This window comes from Mus musculus, chromosome 7, assembly GCF_000001635.26.
Source record: "Mus musculus strain C57BL/6J chromosome 7, GRCm38.p6 C57BL/6J".
Taxonomy (NCBI): Eukaryota; Metazoa; Chordata; class Mammalia; order Rodentia; family Muridae; genus Mus; species Mus musculus.
In genome coordinates this window covers 12,803,576-12,821,687 of record NC_000073.6, presented here as the reverse complement: position 1 = coordinate 12,821,687, position 18,112 = coordinate 12,803,576, and the positions used below count along the sequence as shown (strand labels likewise).

Below are 18,112 nucleotides of genomic sequence, written 5' to 3'. Positions count from 1 at the left end.
ATCTATCTATCTATCTATCTATCTATCTATCTATTTTTATTTTTATTTTTACTTATTTACTTTACATCTCACTCAGTGGCCCCCTTCCGGTCACCTCCTTCTACAATCCTTCCCCCTTCCCCTTCTCCTTTGAGTAAGTGAGGGCCCCCATGGGTAGCCCCCCTCCTTGTACATCAAGTCTCTGTGAGGCTGGGCACTACCTCTACCACTGAGGCCAGACAAGGCAGTCCAGCTAGATGAACATATTCCATGTACAGGCAACACCTTTTGGGATAACCCCTGCTCCAGTTGTTTGAGACCCATATGAAGGTCAATCTGCACCTCTGCTACCAATGAGTGGGAAGGCCTAGGCCCAGCCTTGTTATGTTCTTTGGTTGGTGGTTCAGTCTCTAAGAGCCCCGAGGGTCCAGGTTAGTTGACTCTATTGGTCTTCCTGTGGAGTTCCTATCTCCTTAGAGGCCATAATCCTTTCTCCTATACTTCCATAAGAGTCCCTAAGCTTCATCCACTGGTGGGCTGTGGGTGTCTGTATCTGAGTCAGCTCCTGGGTGGAGCCTCTGAGAGGACAGCCATGCCAGACTCCTGTTTGTAAGCATAACAGTATTATTAATAGTGACAGGGACTGGTGCTTGCCCATAAGATGGGTCTCAAGTTGGACTGGTTATTGGTTGGCTGTTCCCTTAGTCTTGCCCTCCACCCCTGGGTCTCTGCATTTCTTGTAGACACTATAAATTTTTGGTTGAAAGTTTTGTGGGTGGGTTGATGTCCCTGTTGCTCCATTGGGGTTACTGCTTGGCTATAGGAGGTGGCCTCTTCTGGTTCCATATCCTTCACATTGTGAGTCATAGCTAAGGTCACCCTCATTGATTTTCGGGTACCTTCCTTATCTCTTCTTGGAGATGCTTCCTACCTCCCCACCACTGTCAGTTGCAGATTTCCATTCATTCTCATAGACAGATGTTCATTGCACCTGTTCCTCCCTACACCTGATTCTGAACCCCCTTCCCCTCCCTTCCCCTTCTCTTCTCCCTCCCCCTCCCTCCCTACATCTGCTTCTTATGACTATTTTATCCCCCCTTCTAAGTGAGATTCAAGCACCCTCACTTGTGCCTTCCTTCTTGTATAGGGAAGTCAGTACAATTTTAGAGAGAGGTATATGCCTCATCTGTATATGGATAGAAGACCGAGTCATGGGCTGTTGCATCTTTCTCATTTAAGAAGCTGTCTTCTCAGAAAACGCAGGCTATCTGACCTGTGAACTTCTGGTGCTTCTGTCCTCTTTCCCATCTAACTGTGGGTGTACTGAAGTCATACAAAGATGTGTGACACTGTCCTGGGCTCCCCACCCCCTTTTTAAAATATGGTTCTGGGAATGGAACTCCTTGTCAGGTTTGCATAAAGCACTTTTACCCGAGGAACCATCATGTGTCCCGATCAAGTTTTGTTTTTGAACACTGTTTCACTTTGGAGCTTTGGCTCATCTGAACCTCACTATGTTGACCAGACTGGCCTCCAACTCAGAGGTCCACCTGCCTCTGCCTCCTAAGTGTTGGGATTAAAGGGATGTGCCACCATGCCCAACAGTTCACTGTGTTTCAAACACAGCTTTATAACCACCAGCACAACCAATGAAGAAATCTTTTATCACCCTAAACAGTCCCTTTTAGCAGATTCTGTTTTCCCATTTACAACTCTAATCTGCTTTTGTTGGTATTATTGTTTTTTAAAGAGACTTATTTATTTCTATTTTATGTGTATGGATGCTTTTTTTCCTGTATGTTTGTCTGTAACCCACTTATGGGCAGTGTCTGCAGACTTAAGAAGAGGACAACAGATCCCCTGGAACTGGAGTTACAGACTTTTGTGAGCTGTCATGTGGATGCTAGTAATCAAACCTTGCTCCTCTGGAAGTGCAGCCAGTGCTCTTAACTGCTGAGCCATCTCTTCAGTACTGTTTTCTTAAAAACAAAAGTTCGAGGCCAGCTTGGTCTACAGAGTGAGTTCCAGGACAGCCAGGGTTACATAGAGAAACCCTGTCTCAAAAAACCAACAAAACACAAAACACAAAACAAAACAAAACAACAAAACAAAACACAAAACATTTTATTTTTTTGTGTTCAAAATGGAGAAATTTAGTTGTAACTTTTTTGTTGGTTAATCTTCATTGTCAAATTGTCTGGGTTCAGAAACATCTAGGATATTGGTGAAATACACCTTTGACACGGGCTTGGAGCACTTATTGTTCTTCCAGAAGATTGGAGATTAATTCACAGCAACTAAGAGACAGCTTACAACTGTCTGTTATTCCAGCCCTCGAGAATCTGACACCTTTTTCTGGTCTTGAGGGCACTGCAGCATGTGATGCAGACATACATGCAGGCAAAACACTCATAAGGGGAAAAAAAAAAAAACATAGCTTACTTCCACTAATGATTGTCAAGAAAAGAGGTGTATTTGGCTGAATTTTAGTATTTTTCACCTATAATCGTGTTTTTGTTAAATTATGCAGTAAATAAAAAATAAGGCTCTAGAACAAAATTATAACATCAGGAGAGTCCTGGAGATGCTGAGGTAGGGGACTCTCATACTCTGAGCCAACCCTCTCAAAAGACAGAATCGTGGTAGAAAATGAATATCCATGAGTCATCAGTAACTTAGTTATAATTCTATAAATAAAGGTGAGGAGACGTTTCTTCCTGATCGCAATGCCTTGCTCCTGCCTCTCCGCAGCTGCAGGTACTGGTGCAAGACTCTCAGATCAGAGTGCACAGCAGTCAGAAGCAACTGAACCTCTAGGACGCGTGCGCGTCGCAGGACCAGGATCTGCGCATGCGCAGTTGTTGCGACCATGGCCGCCGCCGGCATCCTGTAGTGAGTCCTTCCGCGCCTCGGTGCCTTTCTGTTCCTTAGCTTCCCCTCTGAGTGTCTTGCGGGAGGGAGTCGAGGGGTGCTGGAGGGGTGGCGTGCAGAGCGTTTGGGTTTCACGCGGGCCGTGGGAGTTTCGGGCTCACCCGGAGGGTGTGAGCGGGGACATCGCTGTCCCCGCGGGTGTGTACACCCCCGGGTCGGAGGGGTCCCTGACTGGCTGGTGTAGATGCTCTCCGCGCTGCTGTCGGGTGAGGCTGTCCCTCTTTCCTGCTCGTTACTTAGGGCGTCCTTGTCTCGAGCCCCGCTGTTCTCGGAGGTTTTGCCGAGATCCTTTGGGCACCCGGCCCTTCTTATTTGCCGGTTTCAGGCTGAGTTGGCTGCCAGACTCCAATGAGCGACGGGGCTGTTTTCCATGGAATCTTCTAGGTGGCTTTCCCTTAACTCTGTTGATACTTGCAAAATCAGTCAATCAATCAATCAATCAATCAGCCTATCCGTCCATCCATCATCTATTTAACTATCCCTCCTCCCCTCCCCAGGGAGGTTCATGTATCATCCCTCCTTTGCTTTGTTCCTTCTCTAGTTTGCTGTTTCTTCCTTGGTTTTCAATGGTTTTATTTCCCTGGAAAAACACACTTTTGTTCATCCTCCTCCAACAACTTTTCCTCCATTCTCCCCCTGCCTTCTCCTAGTCTTCTAATTTGAAAGATTTCACACCCACAGCTAAATTGCAGGCATAATTTAATAGATAATGACGAAACCATCCGGGTTATCACGTATTAACATTTTGCTACATTGGCTTTTCCTTTCTTTTAAACACATGCCCACTATAGTTTACACACATAATGAATGTAGCACAGGCAGGCATGATAGTGTGTGTGTGGGCTGGGTTACTAGAAGTAATACTTTGAATATTCTGACACTACACATTGAAATTCTTTAGTGATGATTCTCTTTAAAATGTGAACCTTGCTTTTTTTTTTTTTCCTTTTCCATGAGCAAAGGAGAATGGGTATCCTACCATCCTCCCAGTGGCCACATGAATGAAATTAATGTTAATCTTGTGAGGTTGGAGAGACTCGGTGGTTAAGAGCACTTGCTGCTCTTCAGAGGACTTGAGTTTGGTTTCCAGCACCCAAGCTTTGGGACTTATAGCACCTGTAGGTCCAGCTCCAAAGGATTTACCCAGGTATCCAACGCACTGTTCTGGCTTTAGAGAGTGTCAACACATAGGTGACATTCACTCATATGGACACACATATACCAATATGTAAAAAGAAATGTTTCAGAACAAAAGTCTCTGCCAACAACCTTAACTGCCTGTTTAATCCTCAAGAGGACATGGAATTCCATGCCCCCACCCTGATCTATGATAGAATGTTATTGGGACCAATCATTGTATAACTTATATATATATAAGTTTAAAAATTTTTTTTAAAACTGCATTGTGCCAAGGTTCATTCCAGGATCATGTGTGGCATTAAGTTTGTCTTTTCAATCACCTTCAACTATTAATGCTATTTCTCTTTGATAATTTTGTAATTTTAAAAAAAGATTTATTTATTTTATGTATGTGAGTACACTGTAGCTGTACAGATGGTTGTGAGCCTTCATGTGGTTGTTGGGAATTGAATTTTTAAGACCTTTGTCCTGCTCACTCTGGTCAACTCTGCTCGCTCCGGCCCAAAGATTTATTTATTATTATATGTAAGTACACTGTAGCTGGCTTCAGACACAGCAGAAGAGGGCGTCAGATCTCATTACGGGTGGTTGTGAGCCACCATGTGATTGCTGGGATTTGAACTCAGGACCTTTGGAAGAGCAGTCAGTGCTCTTACCCGCTGAGCCATCTCACCAGACCAATTTTGTAATGTTTTGATGGATGTTTCTTACAAGACATAGGGTGTTATCTTGTGGGGTGTGCCTTTGTTTAGTTCACTGACAATCCTTTTCTTGCCTTGCAGATAATCACATAAGTAAAACACGTAAAGTTGGTAGTGGTCAATTTTTGGTCATGTGGTTAAAGTGCTTGCTGTTATTAGTAAATCATTCTTGGGGTTGCTACTTTAAATTCTTTGTTACTGTTTTGATTTTTAAATGCCCAATATTCCTGGTTTTTCCTCGTTTTCAAATTGTTAGATGTTTCTTTTTCTTTTTTTCTTTTGGTATGTTTTATACTTACAGTCTTTTAGAGAAGTTCTTTACCCTGGTAACTTGGATAACTCCTTAGTTCTGTATTTTGCTTTATATCTTTTCTTAGCTCAGTATTTTACCTTAAGACCTCTCTCTCCGTCTCCCCTGTGCCCCCCGCCCCCTGGCACCCTGTGTGTGTGGGGGGTTGGTTTTGAACTAACACCTTGTGTATGCTGGGCAGTCATTGTCCTTGAGCTACATGATTTTAGCCATTCTAAGGTTTATGGAGACCCCTGCCCCATAAGTCTTTTCTGCATCCTCTTATAAATGTGAATGTGAGAATGTGTGTGAATTAGGAATTAGAATATTTTTCTCATCTGAAAAAGCAGTAAAAGAACTATGCATGTCTCTTGTTAGACATGGCGATGGTGCCTGCCATCCCAGCACTTGAGAGATGAGCAGTTTCTACACAAGCTCGGCACAGCCTGGCAACTGTTAATTTTTCTTCTGAACTCTTAATGAATATACCATCAGCTGGTGAGTAGGCAAATAGGTCTGACCCTGGTCAGCACACTTAAATCAACAATAACAAAAACCTGGCTATGTGGGTGTACCATGTAGTTTATCCTCTGAAGGGATATAGTTAAGTTTTTTTTTTTTTTTTTCTTTTTCTTTTTCTTTTTCTTTTCTTGAGACAGGGTCTCACCGTTTAACCTTGGCTTGACAGGAACTTGCAGTGTGGACCAGGCTGGCTTGAACTCAGAGATCCACCCATCTCTGCCTCCTGGGTGCTGGGATTTAAGGTCAGTGCCACCATGCCTGTCAAGTTTAGAATTTTTTTTTTTAAAGATTTATTTATTTATTTATTTATTATATGCAAGTACACTGTAGCTGTCCCCAGACGCACCAGAAGAGGGCATCAGATCTCATCATGGGTGGCTGTGAGCCACCATGTGGTCGCCAGGACCCGAACCTCGGACCTTCGGAAGAGCAGTCGGGCGCTCCCACCCACTGAGCCATCTCACCAGCCCGAGTTTAGAATTTTTTTCATCAATGCCCCCCAGAAGAAAACTCATTAACTATCACTTTTATCTTCTCCATTTCTCTTTGATATAGCCTTTTTTTTTTTTCCCCCGAGACAGGGTTTCTCTGTGTAGCCCTGGCTGTTCTGGAACTCACTTAGTAGACCAGGCTAACCTCAGACTCAGAAATCAGCCTTGCCTCTGCCTCCCAAGCGCTGGGATTAAAGGCATGTGCTACCGTGCTGGGCTTTTTTGTTGTTGTTGTCTGTTTTGGACATTTCATATACCTAGTTATAGAATCTGTAGTCCTTTGTGTCTGGTTTCTTTGACTTAGAAAACATCTTCAAGACTTATCCATGTTGTAGGATGTATATGTATTTTATAGCTTTGTAATACTCTATTTCTTTTTATACTTTGTAATACTTTATTTCTTCAATGTATTTTCTCGTCTTAGATGTCACAAACAATTTTTCTGTCTTGTAGAATAGCTACATGGATGTGGAAGTGATTATTGCCTCTTAGTGGATGTGGCTTTAATTTGTATTTTTCTCATGGCTAGTGATATTGAGCTTTTTTTTTGGTAACCTAGCAAGTGAGCCTTTACCAAACCTGTCCATCTTTTTGGACTTCTCAGACTCCAGGACTGTGAGGTATAAATTTTTTTAATTGAGATCATGAGACTATTATTTATTTGAATTTCGAAAGCATTCTAAAGTAAGACAAGATCTTTGCTTTGTTCGTTAAAAGAAATGGGTTGTTGTCATACTTTGTCTGCCTGTCTGTCTATCTATCTTTCTATCTGCCTGTCTGTCTATCAAGCTGGGTAGGTATCAAGTTTGTTTTCCATACTGCTTTTGTTTTCATTTTTATTTGCTTTGTGTTTGCTATTCTCCTGTTGATTGGTTGTTAGCTTGACTGCATTGTATCCAGTAGACTGGTCTCTTGTGCTGTTGTCTGGCCTTTGTTCAGTATGTTCTTTGGTTAAAGGAATGTTTCACATGTGCTTAGAAAACATTTGGCTTTCATTGTACATTGCTTTTCATCTGGCTTACAAGGCTGGCTACTGAACATTTTTGCTGTTTGTCCCTGTCCAGCAGTTTTTCTGAATGTCCATTTCTGAAAGGAACTAAGCCCTTTGTTTTATTTGTATATATTGATTTCTTCTTCCGATTGTAGATGCCTTTCCTCTGTTTTGACGTTCATTACTACTGTTGTATCGAACTGTGACCTTATCTGGTCAGCACTGCTTTTCTTTTCAGCACTGGATTGGATGTATCCATTTATCATTTCTTTTTCTTCCTGTTCCCTCCTTCCTTCAGTCCCTCCTCCTTTGAAGAATTGCTTTTGCTTTTTCTGAATTTGTTATTTTTGTAATTTGTTATTTTTTACTCTCATTTCCATATCTTGGTTAACATAGTAGGTTTTCTCTTCAGTACTTCAAAAGAAACTTTCCATAATTCTTGGTTTTCTACTTTGATACTTTGATATTGAGTAATCATGACCAGTCATGTTAAACTCCATCTTCACTATTATTGGTCTGTTCTTTTCCTTCCTTTTTCTTTTTTTAAAATTTCATTTTAAGATCATTCAGTAAGGGGTTACAGAGATGGCTCAGTGGTTGAGAGCACTGGCTTCTTTGCAAGAGGACCTGGGTTCAATTCCCAGTCCTTACATAGTGGCTCACAATCATTTGTAACTCTAGCTCCAGGGATCCCACATGTTCTTCTGGTCTCTGCATGTATGGCCTTTTACAGATATGCATGCAGTTCCCAGACATACATGCAGAAAAAGCACCTATACACATAAAATAAATTAGAAAACAGGTCATTTCGTAGGTATTGATTATTCACTTGTCCTCATTAAGACTTATGTTTCTGAGGTAACCATGATTATATGTTCATACTGGAAGGGAAAGTAAGCAGTTTTATGTTTTATGTTTTAACAGCTGGTACCAAGTTATCCAGCCATGCGGACTGAATAAACACAGGCTTTAACTATCATACTGTGTGCCAGCTGAGCTTTAAGTACGTTATCAAACTTGCATTTATTCATTTAATTATTTATAGACAAGGGCTTTACTCTAACCTTGGCTGATCCAGGACTTGCTATATAGAGTAGACTAGCCTCATAATTGTGGCGATCCTCCTGCCACTGCCTCTCAAGTGCTATATATACAGCACTGGTTTGCAATTCTGGATTTCCTTTTTTATTTTACTCATATCACACATCTGGTGTTGAGTTTTTTGTTTGTTTGCCTGCATATTTGGTGGTTTGTGACAGGGTCATGTAGCCTAGGTTGCCTCAAGCTTACTGTGTGGCACAGGGTGGCTCCTTATTTCCCAGTCGTCAGATTCAGCTTTCCAAGTGCTGGGAGCATAAGCAGGGCCACTCCACCCATTTTGTTTTTAGAGTTAGAGTTTATGAGTCATGTGATGACGAAGATGGAGCAGAAAGATCACTTGAGCTCAGGAAGTTTGAGATAAATTTGGGCAACATAGTGAGCTCCTGTCTCAAAAACTAAAACAGAACAACCCCCAAACTAAGCCAAAGGAAAACAAAACACAAAACAACCAGAAGACGTAATTGAATAACTGACAGTATGGGAAGATGGTTGTTTTCAGGATTTCTATTTTTGCATTAGGATAAAATTCATTTTTTTTTTTTTTTTACATTTCTGTATGAGTTCTTGTTGATATTGGGTGATAATCTTTATCAGGATTTGTCTCTACCTTCCACTTGTATATATTTTTTTATTGTATTTTGTTTCATTGAAAATTTTAGTGTTGATGTTGAATTTGTTAGTCTGTCTATATGGCTTTTGCTTCTTAAGTTCTGTTGCTCAAGGTCTGTCCTATCTATGAAAGCATCTTTTGTACTTTAATCTTTGGTTTTATGTGAAAGACTTTATCATCTTAAAATATATGTTCTCAGTGAAGTGGCTGTTTTTACTTTAAAGAGAGCCAGTTTCCTTTTACTTTTTTCTCACAATGATTGACTGGTTGATTGAGGGCCTGGGCATGTGTGAAGGTCATGGCACATGTGAAGGTCAGAGAACAACTTTGCAGGTTCTTTCTTTCAATGTGTGTGACCTGGGATTGAACTCAGGTTGTCAGGTTGGCCAGTGCCTTTACCCACTGAGCCATCTCAATGGACCCCAGTTGTCTTAATATTATAAAGTATAAAGAGTAGGAAAGGTCGTAAGAAAGAGATTAACAATGGCGAAGAGTTCTGGAGCCACTTTCCAAATACTTTTCCTTCTGTATTCTTGGACCTTGCCTTAGACATGATGGAATTCTCACAACAACTGTGCAGGATAGTCTCTAAGGAATTTAGAGCACACACCCAGATCTTCCAGGTTCGATAGCCTATGCTGTCTTCTCATCCATGAAAGCAGAACTCTGATCATAGATTTGGGGCAAGAACTCCTTATTCTATGTTTTTGTAGATAATTCTGTGAAGTTGGGGTTGGGAGAATGTGTGTTGACTTCTGATGAGGGGCATTGGTGATGGGGATAAGAAGGCAGTGGCTAGCCGGGCAGTGGTGGCGCATACCTTTAATCCCAGCACTTGGGAGGCAGAGGCAGGCGGATTTCTGAGTTCGAGGCCACTGTGGTCTACAGAGTGAGTTCCAGGACAGCCAGGGCTACATAGAGAAACCCTGTCTCGAAAAACCAAAACCAAAACCAAAACCAAAAAAAAAAAAAAAAGGCTGGTCACAAGATGGTAGTTCAGAGTGAGCAGAGGTGTCTGACTCCTTGTCTCCCATGTGCCTTACACAGTATTCCTTTGACCTGTTTTCTGAGAGTATTACACTGTAATGTCACTTCTTTTGAATCTGTTCTTGGCTTTAGCCCTTGACCCTCATTTGAACTCTCTATTTTACAGATATCAGTTTGAAAAAGAAAACGAGTGAAATATATTCACCCCATTATCAGTTTTCATTTTCTTCCAGATATATCTATGTTTACTTAATGTCTTTTTTGTTTTTTCCTTTTCAGTATGGAACACGAGACTGAAAATAAAAGCTCAGAATGTTCCTGAAGAAGAAAGTATTTCCTTTGAGGTAGAAATGGAGGGATTTACAAGAGAGGCTCCCTGCTTCCCCATTTTAGGTGATAATTGGGACTGTGAGAACCAGGAAAGAAATTTGAGGCAATCTCCTTTAATTGATGAGAAAACAGAGGCACAGGAAGCAAATTGTGGCCATGTTAATTTGGGGGAGCATTTGAGTACAAATCCAGCCCTTCTACCCTCTCAGAGAGTTCCTGGGACAAACGGCTTCCATGTTTTTAACTCAGATATTAAAACTTTTGATTGTGACCAAACCTTACATAGTTGCCCTCCAAGTTATGCAGTTAAGGGAACTGCTGACGGCGATGCTTGTGAGAAAGCCACCCAACCTTCCATGGAAGCCACTCAACTTGTAAGAAACCAAATGAGAGAGAAATCCTATAAATACACAGAAAGTGTTAAATCCTTAAACCACTTTACCACTGCCCTTTGTGATAAAAAAATTAAGAAAAGAAGCAAGAGATTTTATAAAGGTAAGGACTTTGGGGACATCTTAGCCCTGAGCTCATCTCTTAATGAAAAAAGAAGTCATTCTGCTGAGAAACCGTATAAATGTGCCGAATGTGGCAAGTGCTTCAAACGGAACTCCTCTCTGGTTTTACACCATCGGACTCACACTGGAGAGAAACCGTATACCTGTAATGATTGCGGAAAATCATTCTCCAAGAACTACAACTTGATTGTACATCGAAGGATTCATACAGGAGAGAAACCCTATAAATGCAGTAAGTGTGGGAAAGCTTTCAGTGATGGGTCAGCACTGACACAACACCAGAGGATTCACACAGGTGAGAAGCCTTATGCATGTCTAGATTGCGGAAAAACGTTCAACAGAAATTCATCCCTGATTTTGCATCAAAGAACTCATACAGGGGAAAAACCATATAGATGTAATGAATGTGGGAAGCCCTTCACTGACATTTCTCACCTTACTGTGCATCTCAGAATCCACACTGGAGAGAAGCCCTATGAGTGTAGCAGATGTGGAAAGGCTTTCCGAGATGGCTCATACCTCACTCAGCATGAGAGGACACACACTGGAGAGAAGCCTTTTGAATGTGTAGAGTGTGGGAAATCCTTCAGTCGCAACTCTCACCTCATTGTGCATCAGAAAATTCATTCTGGGGAGAAGCCCTATGAATGTAAAGAGTGTGGGAAAACTTTCATTGAGAGTGCATATCTCATCAGGCATCAGAGGGTCCACACTGGTGAGAAGCCGTACGGTTGTAACCAGTGTCGTAAACTCTTCAGGAACATTGCTGGACTTATCCGGCACCAGAGAATTCATACTGGTGAAAGGCCTTATGAGTGCAATCAGTGTGGTAAAGCTTTTAGGGATAGCTCCTGTCTGACCAAGCATCAGAGAATTCACACTAAGGAGACTCCATACCAGTGTCTGAAGTGTGGAAAGTCCTTCAGACAGAACACTCACCTGGTAGTACATCAGAGACTTCATAACAGAGAGGGTCCCAGCCAGTGTCCTCACTGTGGGAAAATATTTAGAAGGAGCTGGTGTCTTGCCCGACATCAGAGAACACACCTTGAAGAGCAGCCCACGGAAACATAATGGACATGGGCCATGCTGTCCTTGAGTGAACAAAGGATTTGTTTTCAGATGTGACTTCCCTTGCTCGCAGAAAAGAATTCTTTATATATATAAAAAAATTAAGTACGAGATATTCTATAATTGCATTAACACTGTTATTAGGGAACTCCTGAAGAGAGGACTGAAAGGTAGTCAATGTAGGAAAGGCTTCAGGGATGATTCAGCCTATACCAAACACGTAGCGCATACACTGAAATAAAGCACCGTCAGCGAGGAAGGCATTTTCCTAGAGACACTCATTTACCTTTACATCAGGATACTGAAACTGGAAAGAACCTGTGAAGTCATTCAGTAGGTAACCAGACATCTTGAACAGTATCACCTTATTGTATGCAAGCAAATGTTTATTATAGAGTCAAAGCTTGGAAGTGTTATTTGGGAGTGACACTTTTGTCAGTTTGTACTTTCCTGTTTCCATAAAGGCGTAGTGGTGGGACGTCTTACACAGTGCTCTACAAACTACCACAGGCTGTAGCTAGGGTTTTCTGTTTGAATGCACTTCTGTTTTATGGTCCCGCCAGAACACAGATGACGCATTTAGTGAGGTGAAACTGGATATAGGACTTGCTTGTGATTGAAATGAAGTTGACCCTCTTAAGACTAAAATACTCTCCGTGGTGGAAAGGGCTGCTTCTAAGAAATAGGATCCATTGCTTTAGGCGTTGAACAAGAAAATATTGAATTGTATTTCAGTTATCACCTGCCTTCACTGTTGTTAATTATTTCAGATACTAGTTTGTGTAGAGTTCAGGTCCTTTGAAGCAAAATCCAAAGGTTTCATTGCCATCCTAAAAATACTCAGATCATTGTAAAAGAAGGCGTAAAAGTAGATTTATTGTTACTATAATTATGGTCGTATTTGGTTGTAGGTTAGCAGTGGAAGATAGAATTAAGTGGCTTCTTAGGAGACTACAATTGTGTTCTTTTTCCTTTTTATTTATACAGTTTTATATAATAATTTGGTAACGTATATAAAAGTGAAGCTAAAAGGAAACAAATTTGGAGTCTCTTAGATCTTTGCCAGTGGATAGAGGCCAAAGATACTGTCAGACAACCTACAAAGGCTAGATCATGGCTACAGGAAGCCATAAGCAACTCCAGGTGTATACTGACAGATGCTTCTCTGGAATCAGAGCGTCCCGAAGCCTAGAATCATTTCTTTTGGAATTTTGGATATAAAGATTATGGCATTGTGGAGGGAGAGGCGTAGGAGTCTAAGGATAGGGAAGAGAAAGTTAAAGAAAAATCTGGAATAATCTTACCATGTCCTTTCCCAGTGCAGTGTTAGCTGACTGAAAGCTCGACAGTTTGGTTGAGAGCTTGAAAGGCCTCTGATTCCTCCTGGAAATTTTGACTTGATCCTGTCTTCTACCTTTTGGTTCCTGTGAAGAGAGAATCATAAGCCTGTTTTGAGATGATTAAGACTGTTGAGTAGATTCATAAGGAAGTTAGACATCTCAGTCTTCTGTATGCATGCCCTTGACAGCAAGATGGTTATCATATGATGGGGATAGAGAGAGAGTGGTAGACAGCACTTGTTATTCTTCCAGAGGACCTGGGTTTGGTTCCTAGCACCCGTATGATGGGAAGGGACTGGTGCCTAGTGAGTAGAGGCCAAAGATATTGTCAGATATCCTACAAAAATAGTCCTTGGAACAGTTATTATCTCAGAATATTATTGAGTACTGTGATTGGTATACACACACACACACACACACACACACACACACACACACCACACAATCATTTGTAGCTTACAGATTGTCTCTATAATGAACAATATTGAACTGTATTTCAGTTGTCACCTGCCTTCACTGTTGTTGATTATTTCGGATACTAATTTGTGTAGAGTTCAGGTCCTCATGTTATGTGTATGAATAAGGCATTAGCAAATACCTAGTGGACTGTCTATATCACTCAAGGGTGCAGCACTTTGGTGTCTGTTATTCTCAAGTAAAACATGCATGTACCATTAGTGTTAGTAGTGTCCCTGCTTCTTGATACTGCATTTCAGATTCTGGAACAAGAAACCTGAGGGAAGCACCGCAAGGAAGAGGTGTCAACTCTGAAATTGTAGTAAGTTCACATGGGATTTGTGTGAGGGTGAACTGTTTCCCCTTGCTCTTTTCTAAACCTAGTTTTCTCAGATGAGCAGGGAAAACTGGTGTAGCGAAAATGACGGCTGTATAGAAGGTGGACACTTTTGACTAAAGGGGGAAAGGTGAGATTTGAGTTGGGAGAGTTCCAGATGACTTCCAGTGCAACCTGGGCAATTTTCAGTCGTAGGCCTGACTGGGGAACAGACAGAAGAGTATAATGGAATATCAGGACAAGTATCCTGTAATCACACAGCCCTTAAATAGGTAGAGAAAACTTGGGCTGGAATCAGATGGAGAAAGTGAATATAGAGTATTTCAAAGACTGAACATTATTTTACTTTTCCTGACTTTGAACAGTGCTTAACTTACTGTTCCTGGCTTTAAGGCTGGAGAATCCACATATGAGTGGCTTCTGAAAGCCAGAGAGGCAAGAAAGTGCATCCTTCCCCCCGAGTCTCCCCAGAAGGAACTATTCCTGTCCTTACAGTCTGTTGAATACCTGATGTGCGGTTTTAAGCCACGTTTTTTTTGTTTGTTTGTTTGTTTTTGTTTTTGGGTTTTTTTTTTTTTTTTTTGTGGTAATTTGTTATATTATCTGTAGGTGATAAACTTCACTTGATAGTTCTTTTTAGACTCCTGACAGAAGTGTGTTCTTTTACCAAGCAAGTTAAGTAAACCAACCCTTTCCACTCCATAGCAACAATTTTTTTTTAAAGGAAAAGAAGACTTATTTTGCCTCTGTTGGCCTCTGTGAGTTCACCACTTTAACAGCCTTGAATTTTATTACTCGTTTAGAGATTTAAATACTATGAATGTTCATGGGCATGGTGGCATACACCTTTAATGCCAGAACTCAGGAGGCAGAAGCAGGTGGATCTCTGAGTTTGAGGCCAGCCTGGTTTACAAAGTGAATTCCAGGACCGCTAGGGGCTACATAGTGAGACCCTGACCCAAACAATAAGAAATAATAATAAAATAAGTTCTGTAAGTAGCCATTTGTGGAAAGAAATCTCAGAAAAGATAGAGTAACTTTCTTGTAACTTTAATCCCATCCCCGTCTGCTTGGTTGGCCAAGAAGGAGGCATATTTCAGCCTCATCAAGCATGTCTGGAGCCCAAGAATGTGTCAGTGCCAGAGCAGATTTTACCTCCAACATGGAGATGGGGAACATTTAAAATTATGCTCAGTGTCTTAACTAGTTAACATTAACCTATATCCTTTTGATTTTCAAGTTATCAGTGCTCAAGTATGCCTGCCTGCAGACTGCTCATCAACTTCATGTCTTTCTTATTTCAGCAACTGTATGGAGTACGTGCAGTAAGAGTTGGTACTGTAGCAGAAGGCAGAACAAGGTGTTTGCAGTTCAGCAGGGGAGAAGAATAATTGCACAGCATGTATCAGATGGTGGTTGATGCCTGAGAGAAAAGTAAAGCTGAGAAAGGGGATGGGGTGTCTATGTTGGATAAATATGATTACAGTTTTAAAAAGCTTGATCATTCATTTCCTTTCCCAATGAAAGGCAATTACATGTGTGATATGTAAGGGGTATGATGTCATGCAACAAGAGGTTAGGATTTAGGGATGAGAAACCTTCCACCATGTGAGTTACAGGGAGGAACAAGTCAGAGATGGAACGTCTTCATGAGTCACACACAGTTAAAGAAATGGCTTCATTGCAGAGACAGGTATGGAGAACAAAGCTTTGTGCAAGGGTAAACCCATTTACAGGAAAACATCTAATCTATGATTCTGAAGATAATGGTTTCAGAATATGAACAATGAAGTCCTAGCCAAAAAAAAAAAAAAAAAAAAAAAAAAAAACCAAGTAAATAAGTTTATACTTGTATCTATGCTTTAATAACCATAGGTATTCAGCATTAATGGTCATTTCTGATAAAATAGACTAGTGTTCAAGTTTTTAAAATTAAAGGGACTATTCAGTGGTTCATGATATTCTCACAAGTTGAGTCACTTCCATTCTGTAATTTCAGGACATCTTTCTTTCTCTCTCTTTCTTTCTTTCTTTCTTTCTTTCTTTCTTTCTTTCTTTCTTTCTTCCTTCCTTTCTTTCTTTCTTTCTTTTAGATTTATTTATTATTAAACACAAGTACACTGTAGCTATCTTCAGACACACCAGAAGAGGGCATCAGATTTCATTATGGGTGGTTGTGAGGAAATTTTTCATTATCCATAGAAAAGCCCTTTGTACATATTAGCATCCTCCCATTCCTCTGACTCTGTCAATCACCAGTCTCTTTTCACTGTGCATTTGCCAATTCTTTACATTGCAGATCAATGGAAAAATAAGACATGTGGCCCTTTGTAACTTCATTTCATTTAGCATAATGTTCTAAAGGTTCATGTTGTATGTTCAAGGTCCTTTTTGTGGCTGAAAAATATTTTGCCATATGATTAAAACCTTATCTTGCTTATTGGTTGATGGACATTTCAGCTTCCTTTTTTTTGGCTACTAAGAATAGTGCTGTCCTAAAAACATACAAACTCATGTGCCAATAAATTTTCAGTACTCTTGGGTAGATGCTTAGGAGTGGAATTGCTGGATCTTTGTTTGCTTTTTTGAGGAAATGATGTTCACTTTACGTTTGACTGATGTATGACTACTTTGACTTCTTCATGTCCTTACCAATATTAATTTATTTTTTTTGCCCTAGTGGTGTGAAGTGTTTTCTTGTGGTTTGGGGAAAATAATTTATATAGTTAAAATCTATACCTTATCCCACAGATCAGCATTTTTTTTTTCTGCAAGGGAAAAGTTGTATTTTAAACTGTGTTCAATATCATTTCCGCTGCAACTACTCAGCCACCGATGACTGTAATGTGGAAGGAGCTATAGATGATTTGTAGGCAAATGTGTGTGGATGTGTCCAATAAAGTTTTACATATGGACTCTGATTTTTTAAAAATTGTATTTCACAGTGAAAATTACAGAAGATTCAGTTTCATTTTTTAAAGTAAGCCAGACTGGTGGTGCTTACTTGTAAATCTCAGCGCTTAGAGGCAGTAACAGGATGATTGCCACAAGTTCCAATCAGCATGGACTACATAAACTCAGTTGCAAAAACCACAAAAACAAAAAACAAAACAAAACAAAACAAAAAAACCCCAAACAACCAAAAGACAAAACTATAATAAAATACTCTTTGTCCAAAACCACAAGATTCGGAGTAGCATTTATCCAGGGGCTATAGTTTGATAGACAAACTATTTAAATGGAAAGGCGGCTTGAAGCTTCTAGTTGAGAATATCAAACTTTTTTTTTTTTTGTCATCTTGGATAGGCAAACATTTTAAAGTGAAATGGGTATCAGAGAAAGGTTATAGTAAATTTAAGAATTCATATGCATCAGAAAGTCCATATAAGTGAAATGACAATAAAAAAAAGAGACCATTGTAGCTCATAGTTAAATATGTTAAGGATCCAGCATCTCAAAGATTAAAAAAATAAAAAAAACCTCATTGAAAATGTGCGAAAACGCTTTGGTTCTGTGCCGTTTTGAAAGAGGAAATTCAAATAGCCAATAAATTCATGGCAGTGTCCAAATTCATTACATGTTATAGAAATCCCAGGATACTGTAGCTGGATGAATAGTACAGGTGTTGACAGGTAACTAGTTGATAAGCAACTGCATTTTGTAGTCACCTGTCCTGTCTTCAAACCGAACTCTCCAAACTTAAGAGTCAAAAGATGAAAAAACTGTCTCGGAGAGGAAGCTGGGTTGCTTTACAGAGCGTCTTTTCTGTGTTCTTCCTTACCCCCTAGTAAAATCTCTTCTGAATGGGCTGATTTCTGTCTGCTCCTGCGTGCTACGTTTCAGTTTCCTTGCTGCTGTCACCTTAGAGATTTTTCCTGCTTTTAAATTCTTTAATTGCTGAGGAAAGGCAATCCCTAGGGATTACCTAGGGATAACAAATGGAAGGGCGCTGGACTCGCTGGGCGCCCTGGGTCACATCCCGCATAAGGAGGGTGGGGAGACAGGGGTAGGTAGGTACTATTGCAAAAGGATGACCTCTCGTAGGAGGTTCGCGCAGTCTGGGACAGGTGGCTCGAGGTTTTCCTTTCATTAAGCCTCAGCAGTTTGCCGGGACTAAAAGCTGCAGAGCTCGAGACAGCAACGGAAAAGGAAGCGTCCGCTCTTGCGGCCTTGGATCTGGTTATCCGGGATAGCCTCACTCAGCTTTTAGTGACGTCAGGCAGCTCAGGAACACCTCATCCGGGAGCCTGGGGCGAGCACGCGCAGACCTCTAGCGTCCCACGTGGGAGTTGAGCCCAAGGAGGTGAGTGGGCGACTCCCT

At 40.8% G+C, this 18,112-nt stretch overlaps 2 protein-coding genes across 8 annotated transcripts in view; both read left to right on the top strand.

Moving 5' to 3' along the window:
• The first annotated feature begins 2,792 nt into the window (after positions 1-2,792).
• Positions 2,793-17,910, top strand: Zfp329 (zinc finger protein 329). Of its 6 annotated transcripts, XR_003946543.1 has the most exons (4): positions 2,793-2,871; positions 10,022-11,995; positions 13,715-13,776; positions 15,096-16,470. XR_003946543.1 is itself a non-coding variant. In XM_030242923.1 (2 exons), the coding sequence occupies exon 2, from the start codon at positions 10,093-10,095 to the stop codon at positions 11,659-11,661; it is 1,569 nt and encodes a 522-aa protein (XP_030098783.1). In that variant the 5' UTR covers positions 2,826-2,891; positions 10,022-10,092; the 3' UTR covers positions 11,662-16,470. The 6 variants fall into 6 exon arrangements, 4 of the variants coding, with proteins under 4 accessions (XP_030098783.1, NP_080322.2, XP_006540378.1 ...); XR_003946544.1 differs by lacking the exon at positions 13,715-13,776; XM_030242923.1 differs by having other exon boundaries at positions 2,826-2,891; positions 10,022-16,470.
• The window catches only part of Zscan18 (zinc finger and SCAN domain containing 18), a 43,577-nt gene continuing 35,486 nt past the window's right edge, over positions 10,022-18,112 (top strand). Inside the window, exon 1 of one of the 2 annotated variants that reach the window (XR_003946440.1) lies at positions 10,022-10,882. The gene's annotated coding sequence lies outside the window, so the exon portion shown is untranslated. Of the gene's footprint in view, positions 10,883-18,049; positions 18,095-18,112 lie in introns of those variants that run through there. The other variant, NM_001382523.1, reaches the window with a different exon arrangement.